The 21,594-nt window shown below is 32.4% G+C and overlaps 3 protein-coding genes across 3 annotated transcripts; 1 reads left to right on the plus strand and 2 right to left on the minus strand.

The window, feature by feature from the left end:
* Positions 1–423: 423 nt before the first annotated feature.
* Positions 424–1,190, minus strand: LOC114379278. The gene has a single exon (XM_028337911.1). The coding sequence runs from the start codon at positions 988–990 to the stop codon at positions 622–624; it is 369 nt and encodes a 122-aa protein (XP_028193712.1). The 5' UTR covers positions 991–1,190; the 3' UTR covers positions 424–621.
* A 7,088-nt stretch (positions 1,191–8,278) lies between these two features.
* On the plus strand, positions 8,279–15,693 carry LOC114378116 (aconitate hydratase, cytoplasmic). The gene is made up of 20 exons (XM_028336661.1): positions 8,279–8,638; positions 8,982–9,086; positions 9,303–9,463; positions 9,567–9,659; positions 9,821–10,006; positions 10,132–10,293; positions 10,461–10,605; positions 10,697–10,839; positions 10,916–10,972; positions 11,071–11,150; positions 11,256–11,331; positions 12,026–12,211; positions 12,366–12,433; positions 12,527–12,645; positions 12,798–12,919; positions 13,737–13,835; positions 13,929–14,408; positions 14,773–14,871; positions 14,962–15,204; positions 15,309–15,693. The coding sequence occupies exons 1-20, from the start codon at positions 8,377–8,379 to the stop codon at positions 15,375–15,377; spliced, it is 2,955 nt and encodes a 984-aa protein (XP_028192462.1). The 5' UTR covers positions 8,279–8,376; the 3' UTR covers positions 15,378–15,693.
* Positions 15,694–17,603: 1,910 nt separating this feature from the next.
* LOC114378287 lies at positions 17,604–18,366 on the minus strand. Its single transcript, XM_028336858.1, has one exon. It carries the CDS (start codon positions 18,326–18,328, stop codon positions 17,945–17,947), a length of 384 nt encoding a protein of 127 aa, XP_028192659.1. The 5' UTR covers positions 18,329–18,366; the 3' UTR covers positions 17,604–17,944.
* Positions 18,367–21,594: the final 3,228 nt, after the last annotated feature.

The following is a 21,594-nucleotide window of genomic DNA, read 5'->3' on the forward strand; positions in this document are numbered from 1 at the left end:
AACTGCTTGAAGAAATAAATGCATATGGCAGGTAACAATAACACACATAGAAAGGATTTGACAAAGACCAAAACAGAACAATAAATTAGAAAACAGATAAATAAGGCCTCAAACCTAAACATTCCAAGTATGAAGTATATCGTTAAAAATGAGGAAACTAAAAAGCACAGTCATGCAATCACATCCTTGCCAGAATTACTAGAGACGCACATAAGTACATCACTAATATCACATTCACATATTGATTTACCAAAGTAACGCCTTTGGAAAAGAATAATAAACACTCATTAATTCATCAAAGTAACTCCTAATTGAAACAGAATAATAAAGCTAGCATTAGTTCATCACAGTAAGGAACACAAGCACAAATCATGAAGTAATCAGTAAAGCAAACAGAACCACAATTAAAACCGAAGAAACAAATACGCAATAGGAAAATTGATTTCACTTTATTAATTTCAGGCCTATCTGAATAAGGTTTTTTGTTTTTTTTTCACATAATTAAAAACAACAGTGCTACATCTGCACATCTAAACCGCTCTAAATAGTACATCCTACAATAGAAAAATAACCAAACAGTTTTTTTTTCTTCTTTTTTTTTTGGAGAGAGAGGGAGAGGATTCAATTGGCGACGAGAAGATCGTCGATGACGAGATCGGGCGAGTCCGCGGCGGGATTGACGGGGACGAAGAGGATAGACTTGGCGGCCATGAGCTTCTTCCGCTGCGGGCAGCGCGGGCCGTAGATCCTGGCAAGGAAGAACGGGAAGCTGGCATCGGCGGCGTTGGCGTTGGCGGTGGCCTGAGGCTGGTCGGAGTTGGGGAGCGGCGGCGGCGAGGGAGGGCGGTTGAGGGAGATCTGGTGGCGGAGGAGGGAGTTGAGGCGGTGAGATCTGGCGCTGATGCGAGAGTCTCGGATTCGAGCAAGCGCGCCTGGTTTGAGGTACTTGTGGAAGGGATGAGGGATGCTTGGTCTGGTTCTGCGGTTCATGGCGAAAGGAGAAAGTGAAGAAGAAGAGTGCGAATCGAAGAAAAAAATAAAGAGAGGAAGAACAAAGAAGTGGTAATAGAGAGAGGTGAAGATTAGGGATTTTAAGGAAAAGAGAGGGAGAGAGAGGCGGGAAAGGGAGAGAGCGGGGTTGGCTGAGGGTTTCAAAACAACAAATACAGACCCAAGGAGGCGGGATTTTTAGATCTTTTTCGTTTTGCCTCCTGTCCGAGCCAATAAATAATTTCACTACACTTCATTGATTGGTCCTTGGAGTCTTTGTCTTTTTTTTCTGAATATTTGTCTTTAAATATATATTTATAAATTCTAATATATAAATTATATTATATTAAAATTCATGATGAATAAATATCTCTAAATATATACTATATTTTAAATTTAAAAAAATTATTTAAATTGTGTACCCATGAATTGTTTAATCAATTGAGTCTATTTACCTTTAAGCCTCTTGGTATTTGCACCCTAAAGAGTCAAGGGTTATGTATTTCTTGTAAGTTGTTGATTGATTTCGCTTACCTTTGAGTCTATTTGTGTGTGCATTTGGGATTAAGGAATTATGTACTTTGTTAGTCATTGTCGATCGAGTCTTCACTTGTTTTTAAGTCTTTTTGTGTTTGTGCATTCAAGATTAAGGGGTTATGTATCTTGTTGATCGTTGGTTGACCGAGTCAATAAAATTCACAAGGGTATCCACTCGAACATTGACCTACCCCTGAATGGCCTAGTCAATTAATACTAACTTTTGGTCATGACAGAGGACCATGATATACAATCCTAATGCAACTACCCCAATGCATATGTGTGGAGATCTTAGAATAACAACTAGACCATGGTATGGGTAATCATCATGTGAATATCAAGGTAGAATCTAGTAGCATCAAAGGTGGATATAACCTAACGTTTGATGTAGGAACAAACTGATTACATATATACACTTGATCACTTTTAGATTATATCTTCTAACCTTTAGAATGATCTAGGAATAAACAAATTGTAATATAAATTATAAAATAATTTTATTTATTGATAATATTTTAAAAAAATATTCAAATTAAATTGAAAGGGATAAATGATTGAGAGAGAAAAATTAAAAGGAATAGGCAATTAACAAAAAGTAATATACAAGTAAAAATAACGTGTTAAGTGCACATGCAATGGAAAAAGACAAAAAATATTAACAGATATATGTCAATGTTGATGCTTAGTCGGACAATGAAATTATTATGTAATGTAATAGAGAAATAAGTTGAGAGGCAATGAGTCTTACACCTTAAATAAGTATCAACACTATTATGTCACACTATGTGTATTTATGTTTTTGCCCTTTTGATTATTGTTTGGGTAACAAAGAGTCAAAAACCCACAATTTCTCAATTTTTGCAAGGGTATGAAAGTTAAACAATCCAACATTCGATTTTATTTCCACTTTATTTTTTATTTGTTTTTCTTAAACAACAACCCAACATTTAATTTTATTTGTACTTTATTTTTCTTTGTTCTAATTATTTTTCTTTTATTTTCAATCATTATATTTCAATCCTGACAATCCAATAGAACATGAAATAGTGATGTCAATAACTTGAATATTCTAATTTGTAATATAGTAATAGATAAGTGGCAAAATTCTACACTTTTTAATAAAATAATAAACTTGTCAAATATGATGGTTTGTTATTAGATGATAATCTAAAAATATTTTACATATTTATTTAATCTATTTTTTTATTTTATGACTTTTTCATAAAAATTTGTATTCACATTGATTCGGTTGATTTGCACAAAAATAGATGTTGAGTCAAAAGACATTTACATCTAAAAGATTGATCAAGATTTTTAATTATTTTGATTAAAAACAAACAAAAACAAAGGAAATATGTTGCATGATCTCCACTTTATGTTTTTTAGACGATAAGTGGGTAAAATCATATTGCATATGGTATGATATTTAATAATTCATATATTACTTTGTGTTTGAAATTCTATATGTAGATACATTCTTTTTGAATCTGTCAAATCATATAAAAAATAAATGAAGTCTCAATAGTAGAGACAAATCAATATAAATTTGTGTATGTTTATTCTTGCTTCCTTTCTGCTTGTTAATTGACGTTGAGTTTGAATTATGTTTCAGCAATTATAAGATAAATTGCACTTTTGAAAATTCATTTTTTTCCTCATTGTCTAAAGTGTTTTTATGGTAAAGGTTCTCTTTATTTCTTACAAAGTTCTCTATAGAGATGAAAAATCCAATTATTTTGAAATCACACTTCAATCCCTCCTTTTCTTGTGATATTTGTTTGGCTTTTTTATGTTAAAGTGGGTGGTTATACAAAACAAATGAAGTGCTAAAGGACATAACAAAAACACATAAATTTGTTACTCATAAAATTATACAACAATTTTTTATCCTGCGTAATAAAATTTAAAAGACAAAATTATCCTTCTCAATTTTGCACGTCTCCCACTTTTTTTAAAAACAATCTGCACGTCTTTCTTCTCCAATGGTTCTTCTCTTTTGTATTTGCAATTTCTCCCTTCTTCACATGCATAATGTAATTGTTGCATTTTGAATATAGCATTGTTTTTATTCCTTACTTGTTAAAGGGGCAGCCTTATGGCGACATTTAAGAGGAAAATTGTAAATGCGGATCTGAGCACTTAATTCCCAAAACAAAATGGTGATTGTTACTTTCTTTGGAAATTACAAAAAAAACTTTTGCAAGAGATATTTGATCATTAATTTGTCTAAGTGTAACATTGAAGCCTTCTATAACCATGTCATATGTCATGCTTGAAGGTTTTCCTGAAGAATCGACTAGCGAAATCAATTTTGGTGGTGCCTTTGGTGAGAATACAAATGAAGAGAAGAAACACAATGCTACACTATGTTCACCACACCACATTGCTATAACCTAAACTCTTTTAACTGCAAGGGAATATGGCAAGAGCATGGTGCCATAAACAGATAAGCAGATATGCCAAATGCACTGGATAAATTAAAAGGGCATTATGATAAATTTCACATTATTACATTTGTGTTGTTTATTGTCCATCAAATAATGTACAAAATAAAAAAATATCACATGACTCAATTAGGTGTACTGTGATATTCTCGATGTACCATATCTCATTGTATATTAAACATACCCTAATTGAGTTATACTTAAATTAGTGATAATATATATGATCAATTTATTCTTTGAATTAAATTTAAATTTACTTTTGATTTTTATAATTTTATTATTGTGTAAATTCTAATAAGTGCACAATCCCAAAAAAAAAATAAGTGACACAATATTATTATTGTTGATATCATACTCACAATAGTGAGTGAGATAATTAACCTCAATACTTAATTTTTTTCAAATATTTTTCATAAAAGAAGATTTTATCAACACTTATTGGATATTATTAGTAAATATTTTTAACAAAAAATTAAATCACAAATCCTATTGCTATATTAAATTGGAATTCTCATAAATGTTTTTTTATATACCTTTTTTAGTTATTTGTTTTTTCTCATGAGGTATTAGAAGTGTTTTACATTATTTATAAGACATATGATGAATTCAAAAAAATTTCGGTTGGGGAAGATAATACTCACATAATACAACTTAGTGGAATCAATACTCATATTATAGATTATTTTTCAAACTACATTTTAAATTATGAAAATAATTTATTTTATATATACATATAAAAGGAAAAAAAAAATCAGGGGCAATTGCTCTCGATGTGCTGATTAGTGTGTTTGTTACATGTGAAAGTCTGAGTTTGAAAGTGAAAGAGGAGTTACAAGGGGTGAAAGTATTCTATTTAATATTGTATATTTTATTTTATAACAATGTATAAATATAATAATGTATATTTAATTTAATACTGTTTTATTAATTTTTTTCTACTTACTTACTTTAATGCAAACATGTTATCTCCTTTTAAACTCTTTTTTCATTTCAATTAAATAATTTTATTTTTTCATTTTTTTGGACCGTTCTTTGTTTTTATTTCTCACACTTTCATCTCTTTTCACCCATTCCACCAAAATATATAGTCCGCAGCAGATTCGTCCTTACATAATGTGCCAAATACTTTGCTAGGAAAGTAAAAATGATTTTTTTGAAAGAAAATACTTATTACGTTAATTTCAGACAAATATTTTTTGGTCCCACTAATTTATTTATTTTTATATTTTCGTTCTTGTCATTATAAAATATATTTATTTTATTTTTGTCCTTAAAACACTTGAAACAGTAAAAAATATCATCTAAAACGTTTAAAGAACATAAACAAAACTAATACATTTTGCAAGAATTAAAATAATTTTTTTAAAACAAAAATGAAAAAAATACTAAATTAGAAGATAGAAAAAAATATTTAAATCTTAATTGTAGGGAAACATTCAATACGTATTTGTTAAGTAATTATAAATATTTAATAATATCCATTCACTGTCCTTTAACTGATATCTTTCCTACATTTATTAACATTTCCATGTAAATAATTAGGTATTTTTATTTATTTATATATAGAAGAGGCCTTATTTGAAAATGATCATTTTTTTTATAGAATATTACTATTTTCTTAAAAAAAAAAAGCCTACCATCGTCCATCGAGTATTTATTCTCGGTCTGCCTCGATGGCTGAATGTTAGTATTTCGCACTTTGTGAAACCCTTTTTCGACATGGGGATGTGCGATTCCTTTTTTAGCTTTATTTATATTTAGGTTTAATTACTCATTTTATCTTTATGATACATTTTAGTTTTTATAATTTTAAATTAAATTTTTTAATTTTTATAATTTATATTTTAATTTTCAGTTTTTATAATTTAAAAATGATTTTTTTAATTCTTATAATTTACATTTTGATTTCATTTTAGTTTTATAATTTGAAATTAGTTTTTTTAATTCCTCATATTTTATATTTTAATTTTATTTTAATTTTTACCGTAAAAATATGAATAATATTATCAATTACAATTAACTACAAAAATATTAGTGTGTAATTAATTTATCACAAGATAATTTATAATAAAAAAATAGTTGATAATTTATAATTAATTTGTAGCTAATTATTTTTATATATTTTTTGTAATAAGGACTAAAAGATAATTAAAATATAAATTATAAAGACTAAAAATATCACTTTTAAACTATAGGGATTAAAAGAAAATTAAAATACAAACGATAAGGGTTAAAAAGACAACTTTTAAACCCGTGGCGGATCCAAGACCCTAAGTTAGTGGGTGCAAATTATAAAAAATAAAATTAGTGAGTTCAATTATATAGATATAGATGAAATAAAATATAAAAATATAAGATGTTATTTACAAATTTGATGAATTTTAAAAAATGAGGGGATGCAAGTGCACATTCTCACATGACGGTTGGTCCGCCACTGTTTTAAAGTATAGAGATTAAAAAAGAATTAAAATACAAACCATAAGAACTAACAAAACTACTTCCAAACTATAGGGACTAAGAGGTATCAATGATAAAACTATAGGAATCAAATGAATAATTTAATTTTATTTTTACATAAAATTGATCAAACTAAATGCGGACAGCCAAAATAATCATTTGAGTTTTCTTCTTCTTTTAATTTTACCATTTAGAGGTAAAATTTAAATTAATATGTCAAAAGGAATAAGTCTTGATATAATATAACTTATTACTTTTGAATTAAAAGTTATAACATATGTTACGATTTTTTATTATATTAAAATTATAAAAATTTTTATGACTTTAATTTTTTATCCTTCTAAAAATACGACTTTAAAGTCTTAAGAGTTTTTCTATACGACTTTAAAGTCTCAAATAATTTTATTTTTTATTTTTTTCATTGAAGTCATAAATTATTTTCCGATTTCAATTTTTTTCACAATTTTAAAGTTGTAATGTATTTTTTTTAAATCATAAATAATTTTCTTATTTTAAATATTAATAAATTAATGTATGTTTTTTTTAGTTTTATTTAATATTTTCTATATTATTTTATTTAATATTTTTTATATTTTTTTTATATTGCTTTATTTAATATTTTATATTTTATACTAATAGAAAGAAAACATTTTAATATTTTTTTAAAATAAATATGTAGTGCATTTTAATATTTTTTCTTAAATTTAAGTCTTTTTATTATTTTTTTAATTTATAAAATAAATAATAATCCTTAACATGAGTAAAAAAATATAAAAACTTAAATAAAATAATATATAAAAATATAGAAAATATTAAATAAAATAATATAAAATTATTAAATAAAACAAAATAAAAACATACATTAATTCATTAATTAAAGTGAAAAAAATATTTACTATTTAAAAAAATACATTACAATATTAAAGTCATGGAGAAAATAAAAATTGAAGGCGCAAAATAATTTATGACTTCAATAAAAAAAATCCTTTACAACTTTAAAGTTGTTTGAAATTTTTTTTTACGACTTTAAAGTCGTGTTTAAAAAAAATAAAAAAAAGTTATAAAGTTTTTAATTATTTAAATTTAAAAAAAAAGAAATCAAAATACCATTTTCAATTCAAAAGTGGATAGGTTATTCTATACTTATTTCTTTGAGAATATTAATTTAAATTATACCTAGATGATAAATTTGAAAATAAATTAACCCAAATGATGGCTTGCCCAAGTACCAACACCGGTAATGAAGAACTATAAAAAAAAATGAAAAAAAGAATAATTCCATGCATTGAACTATGAGAAGGAGGATGAAAAATCAAAGATAGTGAAGGCACGTGGAATGATTCGATAGTCATAGAGAGCTAATAATAAGAGAACGGTGTGTGTGGTTTCCTCGCCACTGATGCGAAGTTGAAGGATACAAGTTGACCACGCCACTTGACCAAACTTCGCAAATTTTGCCGGGAACAGGGAAAGCAAAAAAAATAAAAAAGAATACAATTAACTCTATACTACTAGTATATGTTAGGATTTATTATTATTATTACGTGGTTCGCGTTGGAGGGACAAAGGTTAAAAAAAAAAGCAATTAAGTAACCGAATTAGTGGACTTTAAAGTAGCATAACTAATCACTAGAAGAATATAAAAAATGTGAGCATATGAAATCAAAATTAAACTTGTACTCTAATATAGTAGTAAATAAAACGTGACGGGTTTTGTTGGTGGTAATAATTTGGGTATTTTGTGGAATAAAGATTGTTGATCGGACCTTTGGTATTGCAGAGCGTGGAGACCCCCGCAGAGGAACGGGATCGGGTCTCAATAAAAAGGGTCACAACTTGTTGTTTCCAGTGATAATAGAAATATCGAGGCACTGTTTTTGTATTCTAGAAGTAGAAGGAGAGAGAGCCCTAGTTCGCGTTCTCGTCACACACGAATGCTTCTTTGACCATGGCTTCCACAGCCTCTTCGCTCCTCCGAGCTTCTAGGTCCAAACTTTCTTCTTCCTCCTCCGCTTCTCTATCTAGAACCTTCGCTCGCTCCGCTCCTCGTCGATCCCCCGGCTCCTCCGCCGCCGCCACCCGCTCCTTCGGCTCCGCCGTCCCGCGATGGAGCCGCGGCGTCGACTGGCGCTCTCCTCTCGGCCTCCGCCCTCATATTAGAGCCGCCGCTCCCCTCATCGAACGCTTCCACCGCAGAATCGCCACTAGCGGTACTTCCCCGCCCTCTCCCATAATATTGGAGCTCTGTTGCTTTTGAACTGCTTCCTTCAGCTTAGAATCGGTCTTTTCGAATGCGATGTTTCGTTTTCCGATCGAATGTGATGTATGAAATGACTGAATTCCGTTTTGCTTTTTTCCTTTTACCGGATTCTTCTGTCTGCTTGTCAACGAGGCTAAGAGAATAATATATTTACTGTTTAGTGCGTTGTGTTGTGTGTACGGACTTTGCTTTTATCTGACTAGTATAATATATGTAGTTTAGTTTCTCTAATGTTTGGTACTGAATTTTGTGTTTTGAATTTTATTGGTTATCTGACATAAGTGCCATTGCAGCTACTGAGAATCCTTTCAAGGGAAACCTCACGAGTCTCCCTAGGCCTGGTGGTGGCGAGTTTGGAAAGTTCTACAGCCTTCCGTCGCTCAACGATCCGAGAATCGGTAATTTGCTAGCTCAGTTTGGCCTGGTTTAATTTTAATGCATGTTGTTGATTTTATTTGCCAGAATTTTGGTTGGAATATGTGGTGTTTGTAATTTTGTTCCGTTATTTTATCTCTGATGATGAAAGATAAGATTCTAGTTCTTTAGAATAGCTCGTTCTTCTTGCTAATGCTTCGTTGCTGATGGTGTTAGCTTTGTGTGTGGGTGCTTGGCAGATAGGTTGCCATACTCTATCAGAATTCTCCTTGAATCTGCAATTCGTAATTGTGACAATTTCCAAGTTAAAAAGGAAGATGTTGAGAAGATTATTGACTGGGAAAACTCTTCAGTGAAGCAAGTTGAGATTCCTTTCAAGCCTGCTCGTGTTCTACTGCAGGTAACCTTGTTCAATTCTGCATACAGCGAAAGAGTTATTTGCATGGATGGGGATATAAAGTAATGTGGGTTGTATCTTAACCCTTATTTTCTACTCTCCTCAGGATTTTACTGGAGTCCCTGCTGTTGTTGACCTGGCTTGCATGCGTGATGCTATGAATAAGCTTGGCAGTGATTCTAATAAGATTAATCCTCTGGTATACATCATTCTTACCATTTTTCTGTGCTTTTGTTCTCTGAAGTCATTGCGATTTGTAGAAATTTAACAAACAAACCTCACCACTTAAGCATATTCTCCCTATATATTATATTTGCTATTGTATAAATGGCTCTGATTCTGAGCTATAATTGTTGTCAGGTTCCTGTTGATCTTGTCATTGATCATTCAGTTCAAGTTGATGTAGCAAGGTCAGAGAATGCAGTGCAGGCCAATATGGAGCTTGAGTTCCAGAGAAACAAGGAGAGATTTGCTTTTCTGAAATGGGGGTCAAATGCTTTCCGTAATATGCTTGTTGTCCCTCCTGGTTCGGGTATAGTACATCAGGTAAGTTCAGAACCAGAAATTCAAAATGATGTTATATATATATATATATATATATATATATATATATTATGGTTAATTTTTTTTTTTGATTGTTAATACTGGGGACTTGTGATGTCTCATTTCAGGTTAATCTTGAATATCTTGGACGTGTTGTTTTCAACACTGAGGGCTTGCTCTATCCTGACAGTGTGGTTGGAACTGATTCACATACAACAATGATAGATGGGCTTGGAGTTGCTGGATGGGGTGTTGGTGGTATTGAAGCAGAGGCAGCAATGCTTGGTCAGGTAAATTTACTTCTGAATTTTGGTTTATTTGTAATGTGCTCTGATTATACAATGTAATGAATTCTGATTCTGGCAGAACTATATGTTTATATCCATTATCTCAAAATAAGTTCATGGAGTTGTTTAGCTAGTGGCGATCCTAATGCTGTGTGCTGTAATAATGGCAGCCTATGAGCATGGTGTTACCTGGTGTTGTTGGGTTCAAGTTATCTGGAAAACTGCGCAATGGTGTTACAGCAACTGACTTGGTTCTAACTGTGACACAAATGCTTAGGAAACATGGTGTTGTAGGGAAATTTGTTGAATTTTATGGTAATTAAGTTCTCTTGCATTTGCTCTTTTTTAGCTTATGCTGGTCTGTCCCAGCTAATCACCAGTTTTCATGGTTTTTTTTCTTCTATAGGTGATGGTATGGGTGAGTTATCATTAGCTGACAGGGCCACTATCGCCAACATGTCTCCTGAATATGGTGCAACCATGGGCTTCTTCCCTGTAGACCACGTTACATTACAATACCTCAAATTAACTGGAAGAAGTGATGAGACTGTGAGTACAAACTCATTTTTTTTCAATGATGTTTAATGCTTCTAGTATTACTTGACCTTCCTTTTTGACTTTATAGGTGACAATGATAGAGGCCTATCTCAGGGCAAACAAATTGTTTATTGACTATAATGAGGTAAAGTACTAGTTGAATATCCTATGCACTCCTTTTGAACAAAACAAATGTGCATATGTCAAGGGTATGGAATGATAATTTGTTTTCTATAAATTCAGCCTCAACCAGAAAGAGTTTATTCATCCTATCTTGAATTGAACCTTGACGAAGTTGAACCATGCATCTCAGGACCCAAGAGGTAAGACACTGCTGTTTTGCATGACATGTCTTGAATTTTAGTGTGGGGTTAAAAATTTCTGCTTTATAATCTGTGATAATTCATACTGAATGATACTCTTTGCAGACCTCATGATCGGGTGCCTTTGAAAGAAATGAAGGCTGATTGGCATGCTTGTCTAGACAACAATGTGGGATTTAAGGTTAGTAACACAGTGATGTTCCAATATTTTTCTCATATTTTTGTCTTAAGAGATGTTTTAGTGATTTCATAGTTTATTACTAAATCTTGCATTTGCTCTCACCTCTCAACCATTTGTTCTAAGCAAATGCTACTATGTGGCCATTTGGTGGTTTGAGTTAATATGCTAACTATGTTAAGTTTGATATCTCTTTTTGTTTGTCTATGGTGACTTAAAACTAATGTATCTAAAACGATCATCACAAATGAAAATTTTAATCGTTTCATCTAACATAAATTGCTTTACTGTTTAGCAAATTATGACTTTGTTTCTGCAAACTTGGACAATCAAATAACAACATTGTAAATATGGCCACCCAGTGCACAAGGCACTCACAAATGGTGTGGGGAGGGTAGATGAAATGGCAACATTACGTGAAGAGAAAGGAAATTTCCCTTTTGTTTCTTGAAACTTGGATCTAAAAATTGTTTGATATTACCTGAAGTGAGTCCCTTTTCCTGCATATTATTCTTTCTCTATCATATATCCCACTTTGTATGATCACTGCACCAGGATTCCAGAAAGCATTATGATATTTAGAATGCAAGAAATTAATCCTTTTTCTTTCAAGTTGTAGATCTTCAACTTGCTGACACAGTTGCAATCACAAAGCATGCAGCAGTTTAATCTTTGTAAATGTTTTCTTTGAACACAGGGATTTGCTATACCAAAAGACGTACAAGGCAAAGTTGCAAAATTTGATTTCCATGGGCAGCCAGCAGAGCTGAAGCATGGCAGTGTTGTGATTGCTGCAATCACAAGTTGTACAAATACATCAAACCCAAGTGTTATGCTTGGGGCTGGTCTTGTAGCAAAGAAGGCACATGATCTAGGTTTGCAGGTTAGGCACCAAAATAAATGTTAGAAACTGTTATTGTGCTGTTTTTAAAAATGTTGTGGTCCACTTTTCCTGCCACCATTAAAGGGACATTGTATTTCATTTATGTTGTCCTTTTCTTGATAGTAATTATAGATATTTTCACACTGTTCGCCAGGTTAAGCCATGGGTGAAAACGAGTCTTGCTCCTGGCTCTGGAGTTGTTACAAAATATCTACTTAAGAGGTACTTTGTATCGTAATGTACTTTCCCTGTTTATTCTGCACAATTTTGGAAAAATGTATAGTAAATTTGGATTTTTTTTCATTTTTTGGGCAGTGGCCTGCAAAAGTATCTAAATGAACAGGGTTTCAACATTGTTGGATTTGGCTGTACCACATGTATTGGCAATTCAGGGGAACTAGACCAATCTGTTGCTTCTGCTATCTCTGAAAATGGTAATTGAAATATCAAATATAATTTCTATAATTGAAGCTGATTTCTTGTGCAATCCTTGCAATTGTCTTGTTTATAACTTTTAGATAAACTCCTAAGCATATTCTGCTTCATATTTGCCGAAATAATTTAGTTCTCATATTGTCTTGTACAGACATTGTAGCTGCTGCTGTGTTGTCCGGGAACCGTAATTTTGAGGGGCGTGTGCATCCCTTGACAAGAGCTAACTACCTAGCCTCACCACCTCTAGTTGTTGCTTATGCTCTTGCTGGGACAGTATGTTTGCCTATTCATATTTTTAATGTGTATATGAATGGTTTTTGGTTCTTGCTTTTTTCATATTGTCTGATTTTCATGTCTTTTTATTTCATTAATAATACTAAGTTTATTAATGCCAAAGACTTTGTTGGAAGAAATAAAAACTGACAAATGTTAAAACTGCTGATCCGGAGGCTAATCACAAGCATTGATATTCTTTGGGCCATCCTCTTCATTTATGTACATGTTCAGACTCATGCTATATGTAACTGAAGCTGAATTCAAATCCATTTCTACATGTTCTTTTGCTTTTGTCTCAATTATCTCTGTCAATTGTTTAGGATACTTAAATTCAGAACTTGGGATCCTGCCTTACACTTGGCTATAGGCAGTTGTTTATTTTTTCTTCCAGAGTTCTGACTATATTACCTTCAACTAGAACCTTGTTTTAGTTGGTTGGATTCATATTTTATTTTCTGTTCTGTCAAATGTTGATAAAATTTAGGGCCTGTTACACTGAGAATTTTTTTTTGTTTCCATATCTTGTTTTCACGTTTAACCACAAAATGCCATGTATTCATTATGTTTTTTGTTTTCAAATATTTAAATAGGAAACAGTGAAAACATCTTATTGTTCTATTGTTTTTTAGACGGACATTTGCAAACAGGAAATAAAGTTAAAATAAGATGACATTTTTGTGATTAAAAGTGATAATAGAAAGAAAACAAAACTTATTTCTCAAGCCAAACATGCCCTTAGAGTTTAGAATACATCATTTTTTTCTACTACAAACGTTGTTAACCTTCATCCCTTACCTTTTGGTTGACTTTCCAGGTTGACATTGACTTTCAAAAGGAGCCAATAGGAACAGGGAAGGATGGAAAGAATGTTTACTTAAGGGATATCTGGCCATCCACTCAAGAAATTGCAGAGGTAAATAATGTTTGCTTTTCTGATTATGTGAAATTACTTTACAAATTTGACAGTGTGTACAGCAAGACTAACTTAGGTTTACTTGATTCATAGGCTGTCCAATCCAGTGTGTTGCCTGACATGTTCCGAAGTACATATGAAGCTATTACCAAAGGTAACACTATGTGGAACCAACTACAAGTTCCTGCTGAGACCCTGTACTCATGGGACCCCAAGTCAACATATATTCATGAACCTCCATACTTCAAGGGCATGACCATGGATCCTCCTGGAGCTCATGGTGTGAAAGATGCCTATTGTCTGCTGAATTTTGGTGACAGTATAACGACCGATCACATTTCTCCTGCTGGTAACATTAACAAGGATAGTCCTGCTGCAAAATACCTTCTGGAGCGAGGTGTGGAACAAAAGGACTTCAACTCTTATGGAAGTCGTCGTGGCAATGATGAAGTGATGGCAAGGGGAACTTTTGCCAACATTCGTCTTGTTAACAAGCTCTTGAATGGAGAAGTTGGCCCCAAGACAGTTCACATTCCGACTGGGGAGAAGCTTTATGTGTTTGATGCAGCCCAGGTGAGTTATGTACTAAGCAAGTGTAGCATTCTTTTTATTTTTGAACTTTTTAAGTGGCATGCATTTTATGATGTCGTCTTTCCTAAATTGCTTTCCAAAATTTAAGCTATCAAGTAACAACCTTTGGGTTATCTCTTTTAAATTAAAATAAATAAAAACTACCAAACATTTTTTATTTTAATTAGCTTTTAAGCCAAAAAAATGCTTGGCCAAATAGAGACTTGATCCATGATCAAAATCCACCAGTTACCATAGTGTGAAAAGTAAAATATTATCTTTCCTCAAACAAACAACTAGTGGATACTTTTGTGCTAGGAGAATAGCTCTTGGCTTCTAATCCCCTTGAATTTTTCTTTTATGCCAGAGATACAAGGCTGAAGGGCAGGACACCATTGTGCTGGCTGGAGCTGAATATGGTAGTGGAAGTTCCAGAGATTGGGCTGCCAAGGGTCCCATGCTATTGGTGAGTCCTATATAGCCTATGATTTGATTCTGTTTGGTTTTCCTGACATGTTGAGACTCATTCTTGATGATGTTTACATTTTTCTGACAGGGTGTCAAAGCTGTGATAGCTAAAAGTTTTGAGAGAATTCATCGTAGCAATTTGGTAGGAATGGGTATTGTTCCTCTTTGCTTTAAATCTGGTGAGGATGCTGACACATTGGGATTGACTGGTCACGAACGTTATACTATTGACCTCCCAAGTAACATCAGCGAGATAAGGCCTGGCCAAGATGTCACCGTAACAACTACTACCGGAAAATCTTTCACCTGCACAGTTCGCTTCGACACCGAGGTAATTTAAGCTCGTCCTTCATTCATGTTTCTTGATGCAACTTATTTGGTGTCCCAAAAACTTGTCCTTGGATTATTGTGTAACACACACCCTTGTATTTTCAGGTGGAACTTGCTTACTTTAACCATGGGGGCATTCTTCCATATGTCATCAGGAACCTCATTAAGCAGTGAAGTCATGGCTGATGGGAAATGTTAAACAATGTTGCCACTGCGTGTACACGTTTTGAGTGGTAATATAATGTGAGAGAAATGAGAATAAATTCAATAAATAGGAAAGATCCCTTCTTAAGAAGGCAATTTTTTGACACTTCCAGGTAACATATTAGGCCTGTAAACAACGAGTGCATTGATTCTAGATTTCTCATGTCTGTGTTGTGTGCCCATTGAACAATGGGGGGACAATTGTATTTTTTGTATAAGCTGATGTGATCCATGCCGATGGCAGTGAATATTCTTTTCATTTAAATACTCCACTTAATTTTCTTAAGACTACAGTGAAATAATGTCTATGGTGAAGTTGAACATGAAACATGAATCAGGGTGTAGATCATTGAGGTTTTCAGTCCACATAATCATTTGACTGAAAACACCAAAAGAAGAGAAATTTGCACATTTGCTATATGCCAAACAAAATATCGTTAACAACTAATGGAAAACAAAGAAGTAATCTGTATATGATATAGCACTATGTTGACCAAGTGAATAGTAGTTGTAGATGCAATTTTTATGAAAACATTTTTTTAATAAAATCCAACAGTTGGAAAATTGTTGGGTTCTTAACTGTTGATTATGGCTTGGTTCTTAGTTTTAAAAATGTTTCTTTACAAGAGCTAAACTTTAGTTTGGTGATTCTATATATTGAAAGAGTTAGTTTCTAACTGTTAGCTGAAAATACTTTGATGTTCATTAAAAAGTAATAAATAACTATTTTGTTTTTGTTTTTTATATTCATTGGTGCCACGTTGCTCTCTACAGTTTACATTACGTGTAATAAAAAACAACTATGCCAAGAGAAAGTTCAACTGATGAACCGCATGCTCCCCGCATGATTGGCGAACACATGAGAAGTAAATTGACAATAGCTAAACGCTCTCTTCACCGTTACTAAGTCAAATTAAGGAGATACCACTTTATTTCAATATCACCGTCTGTATTGAGAATATAGCAAATTTTGATTTGAAATCGACAGAAAGTTATATTATTCATGATTTACTTGGCAGTTTTGAGGTTGAATATTGTTTGCCGAGTCATGCTAAATCTTTTTCTTGGGGGTGGGGTGACATGTGAGGGGGAGATTCAAAACATGTTGTGCCCCATTGGCTATAGCCAGCAATAGACTGTAATTGTTATAGCCAGACAACGTAATTTTCTTTGAACACCTGATGTGGATTTGCCACTAATTAAAGAGTCAGTAATGCGCGGTAAAGAAGTGAAACGTCTGCGGAAAGGAGCCAAATCAAGAATGTGAGCCCAAACTTGGAGAGATTTCCTGCAAGAAAAGAACAAATGAGCATTTGACTCAGCCTCATTTGAACATAAAGGGCAGAGGGAACTCTTGTTCAAAAAAACAACTAACAATAGGCTTGACACCTCTAATGTATTCATAGACTTTGCCAACAAGCAATTGTTCGTTGGTGCTCCAAGATTGAATCCTCTTTTTGGCCTCTTTCGTACTTAGCTGAATGATTTTCTTTATCAAAACTGAATCTGATGAAGAAGTATTGTAATTCCACACATCGCTCCCTCTGAAATAGTAATGTTGAACCCACCGAACCCATAGAGAATCTTTCTTACAATGAAAGTCCCACAGGATACGGGAAAGAAGCGCAATGTTCTAGTCCTTGAGATTAAAAAGGCCTAAACCCCCCTTCTTTTTTCGGAGAACAAACTACTGACCAAGCAATCAAGGGCTTGTTTTTGCCAATATCCACTTTGCCCCACAGAAAATTACGGCACGAAGCGTTGATCCGGTCCAGAACAGATTGCGGCAAAGGAAAAATCTCCATCCAGAAATTCACAATTCCTTGAATAACTGCTCTGATCAACTCTAACTTACCTGCATAAGATAAAGACTTCTTGCTCCATCCCTGAATCAGGCCAATAATCTTGGAAAGCAAGGGAGCATAATGACATACATTTAATCTAGATCATAAAAGGGGAACACCCAAGTATCTAAAAGGGAAGTCACCCAAGCTAAATCCAGTAAGCTGCTGAATATGAGAAAGCTCATGAGGCCTAATACCGACGGAGTATATGGCAGATTTATCAAAGCTGATGAAAAGCCCTGAAACCTTACAGAAGTGCTGAAACTTGGCAAACATAGTTGAGTCATGCTAAATCTTTTTCTTGGGGGTGGGGTGACATGTGAGGGGGAGATTCAAAACATGTTGTGCCCCATTGGCTAGAATATCATTAATCATGTTTTTTTTTTGGTTTATATGTGTGCGAGTAATAATACATATAAAAAAGAAATGATTTATCATGAGCAAAAATTACATAATCGCAATATATCAAATGGTTCTCAGTGCCTCATCCAAACAAAATGGATCTTTCACGGCCAACACCGAACCATTCCATACTACTACATCCACCCAAAATCATAAGCTCAAACTTCATTTCACATTTCTATTGTACAAGCTACTCAAATAATTGAAACTACTTAATTCATAAGGAGTAACAACAAATAGAAAAGGAAAGTATTGTGATTATTTACAGATAGGAGATATCATAACAACAAACTACTTCGTTGAGCAATCCTCCGGAATGCTTTCTAAACCTGGCCTCCAAGAATTTACGCTCCCACCATATTTTTCAACCTCAAACACCCTTTTATCTCTCAACACCATATCGCTTAGTAACTGCTCCAACGAAGTGTGCTGAGGATCATTCTCATTCCTATTTCTCAACATCCTCTTCAATTCTTCCTTAGTCACCACCAGCCTAATCCTCACAGGGCCACTTGCAGAATCACCATGATGACTTCCTTCACCATCTTCTGTTTTGAGCCTTACCTTCTTCTTCATGCCACATGAAATTGTCTTTATGATCTTCTCAACTTTCTCACCTTCTTTATCTTCATCTTGTGATGATACTTGGTTGTTTTTAAGGCAGCAGTTCCACATGTTATAGTAATGAATATTTGAAGCATTTTAAGTTTCAACACTCAACAAGACCATGATATATAGGAGAAAAAGCACATCGAATATTCAGTTGTTACGCCGGGTTTTTGAAATTAAGAAAACGTGATTCTCTTGTTTGAAACAAACACCATGATGGATTATGCTTTTGGATTCCAATTTGTTTATACTCTGTTAATATTTTACCAGTGTAGCCGTCTCTTAACTTTAGCATATAGCGTTTTGTTTTTAATTTTTAATCTGATAATAGAAGAAAGGATATTACTTTAAGAATGCTGCTTTTGGAGTTTACCGTGACTTGTCACAATAAAATAAATGGGGATAATAGTTTAGTTAAAAACAAAGGTTTAATCTCGAAGTTGATGCCCTCTAATCACTGCTAAAAAAGTGGTGCATCTCCTTCAGCAGAAAAATAATTGGTGGTAGCACATTGGCACCGCACGACAACGTTGAATACATAAATCTGATGACACTGTTTATCATTTTATTATTGGTCAATCTTCCATACTTTCAGTTAGCTATTGAAGCAATTTGAGATTGTCGATCATATTTTCATTAGCTATTGAAGCAAACCTGTACTTCAATTTCATCAAAAAGCAGATATAAAACGAAACTTTTGTCTTTGGATATGGTACATTAATTAGCAACACACTAATAAGAATGATTAACCATGTAAATATGAACATTTTTTTGGGGGGTTTAACACATAATCAGAATTGAATTTACAGTAAAAGGGCGTAGCTTATCCTTTCATTCACCAAAAAAAGGGAGTAGTTTATCCCCTTTCATTCACCAAAAAAGGGAGTAGTTTATTCTTCAAAATAAATTCTAATTCATTTTATTTTGACTTGATTAGAATCTATAACCTCCAAGTAATACAAGGAATTTAGTTCAATTAATTCAATATTGTGTGTCATGATTGTAAATCTTTAAATACATTCGATTGAAAATTGAGAATTAAACCTAATAACTCATGCATACTACTCAAGTCCAATTTTAGTAGATTGAAATTAACTTTTATTCTCATAAAAATATAATATACCTTTCTTTCACTACAAAAACAACAAGCAAGAAAATATAAACATTTTATATTCCTAAAAATCATTAGTTTTTGATAATATTTATTCAAAACTTGTATAAATATGTAAATGTGATATTCTCAAAATCATTTTTATGAAAATACTTTTTGATATTTTCAAACAAACATAACCTTAAAAAAATTAAGAAATTCCAAAATATCACTTGACACTAAAATGCCTATTTAAGATTTAACTTTTTGTTTTTTTTTTCTTTTAAGTTTGATGCTGACAACTCTACTAAACCCTATGTGCTCTCATGAAAAGTATTATTTAAAATAATATCAATACTATTTAAATGAATATATATTGATTTCAACAAAGAGTAAATACATATATTTATAAATCAATTTAGTTTAACATAGGTTCCTCCTTACACCCACCTCCGTAGCTCCGTTCCCTTTTTCTGAAATTTGACAATTTAAAAACACAAAGAAAAAGGAAATGCAAAGTGGGAAGAAGGTAAAGTAGAAGTCTGATCGATCTCCCCCTCCCCCTTGATCATGCGAGTCATTTGAATTACGCATAACGAACTGCATCAAAACTTTTTTATTGCTGTAATTTTTTATTTTCATTTTATTTACAATGGTTAATAAGTTTAAAAGAGAACATCTTGACTTGTCCAAATGATACAACTTGTCCAAATTTGTTACAAGCAGGAAAGTACTTAAAAGTCCTAATATCGAATTCTCTCAAAAGTCTGAGTGTCGAATCTACATAATACTTAGATTGATGCAAACCCAATTCACAAGCAAGAGATAAAAGATAAGATAAAGATTTTTAAAAAAAGATAAAAGATTTAAAGATAAAAATTGAAGATAGAAAAGAGAAAATATTTCAATTAAAAGATGACAAAGATAAAGAAAAATAAGATAAGAAAATTAAAAGATTAAGATGAAGATAAAGACAGATAAATTCAGAATGTGATAAAGTTGGGACCTAGTCTGTCTTATCTAAGATGTATTATTTTAGATATTTTTCTCTATCAATTTGGCGAATTTTTTCCTATCCACATCTGTTAAAATATTTGCCTTTGATGTCTCACGATCACAAGCATATCTTATCTATCTATCTCCCAAATGTCTTTGAAAAGACTCAATAGATAAAATGCATGAAATTTTAATTTTAGATGTTTGCTTTGAATCCCTAATGCATGCAAAACCTTTGTTGTTTTTTCTATTAAGGATTACCCTCTGTGTCGAGCACGTAACCCTTAAAGATGATGCAAGTATGAATGATATATGAAATTAAAATAAGAAAGGATAATAGGAAAGAAAACACTTGTTTGCATCGATAAATATGAAGTATACAATACATCTTTTGACTTTTATAATTGTTGGAGTGGACTTGGGTCTGATGCTAAAAATCTTGCTTACTCATATTGTTGATATTTTCTGGATCTTTTTCACTTTTATCTGCAAGACATAAATAACAAAAATATCAATTTCTATCATTTAAGCAAAAAATAACTACTAAATAAATATTTTTAAATATATTTTAAATATATTTTTATTATAAAAAATAACTCATATTTAGCAGTTATCAAAATTCCCCAAATTAAAAACTTTGCTTGTCCTCAACCAAAAATAAAAATGAGAGCAGGCTCCGAATGCTCCAACACTTTCAATAGCTGTAATTTTTCAAATTTCCTTAGCTGGACCTTCTTGCATTTGCCATGATCTTGCAATGGAAGCACAAACAACCATTGAGATAGAATTGGTTAGTAGTAGAAATCAATCAGGTTGGCTTACCTCGCTTTTCCTCACAAGGCTTTAGTGTTTCTCTTTGCGCACAAGTGTCTTGGGTGAGTGTTTAAAATTCTATGACCTGCAATTAATGCTCCCAATTTTGCACTTCATCTTAGTTAAAGTTATCCTACTTACACTTGGTGGATTACTAAGGACTTTTATTGGTTTATAATGTGGTATGATTTTTCTAGGATTTCAAAAATTAGGGTTATAAGAGAGCATTTATCCTATAAAAACTTCCACTTATTCAACATAGAGTTATTTGTTTTTCAGCCTCAATTTATTGTTCTAACAACACTTATGATAACTATTTATTTTCTGCCCTTATTATTCTTCACTCTTTTTTTTCTTTCTTTTTGGATTTATCTCCTTTTTCTTTTTCTTCTTCTTCTTCTTTTTTTGGAAAGAAACTTTGGGCTTACAAGCT

This window comes from Glycine soja, chromosome 12 (assembly GCF_004193775.1).
Source record: "Glycine soja cultivar W05 chromosome 12, ASM419377v2, whole genome shotgun sequence".
In the NCBI taxonomy this organism is placed as follows: Eukaryota; Viridiplantae; Streptophyta; class Magnoliopsida; order Fabales; family Fabaceae; genus Glycine; species Glycine soja.

Bases quoted from the DNA above. Each gene is read 5' to 3' on its own strand.
- LOC114379278 (XM_028337911.1), bottom strand. From the start codon at position 990: ATGAACCGCAGAACCAGACCAAGCATCCCTCATCCCTTCCACAAGTAC.
- LOC114378116 (XM_028336661.1), top strand. From the start codon at position 8,377: ATGGCTTCCACAGCCTCTTCGCTCCTCCGAGCTTCTAGGTCCAAACTT. The intron at 9,464-9,566 runs GTAACCTTGTTC...TACTCTCCTCAG, and splicing joins CTGCTCGTGTTCTACTGCAG to GATTTTACTGGAGTCCCTGC. The intron at 13,836-13,928 runs GTAAATAATGTT...CTTGATTCATAG, and splicing joins CCACTCAAGAAATTGCAGAG to GCTGTCCAATCCAGTGTGTT.
- LOC114378287 (XM_028336858.1), bottom strand. From the start codon at position 18,328: ATGTGGAACTGCTGCCTTAAAAACAACCAAGTATCATCACAAGATGAA.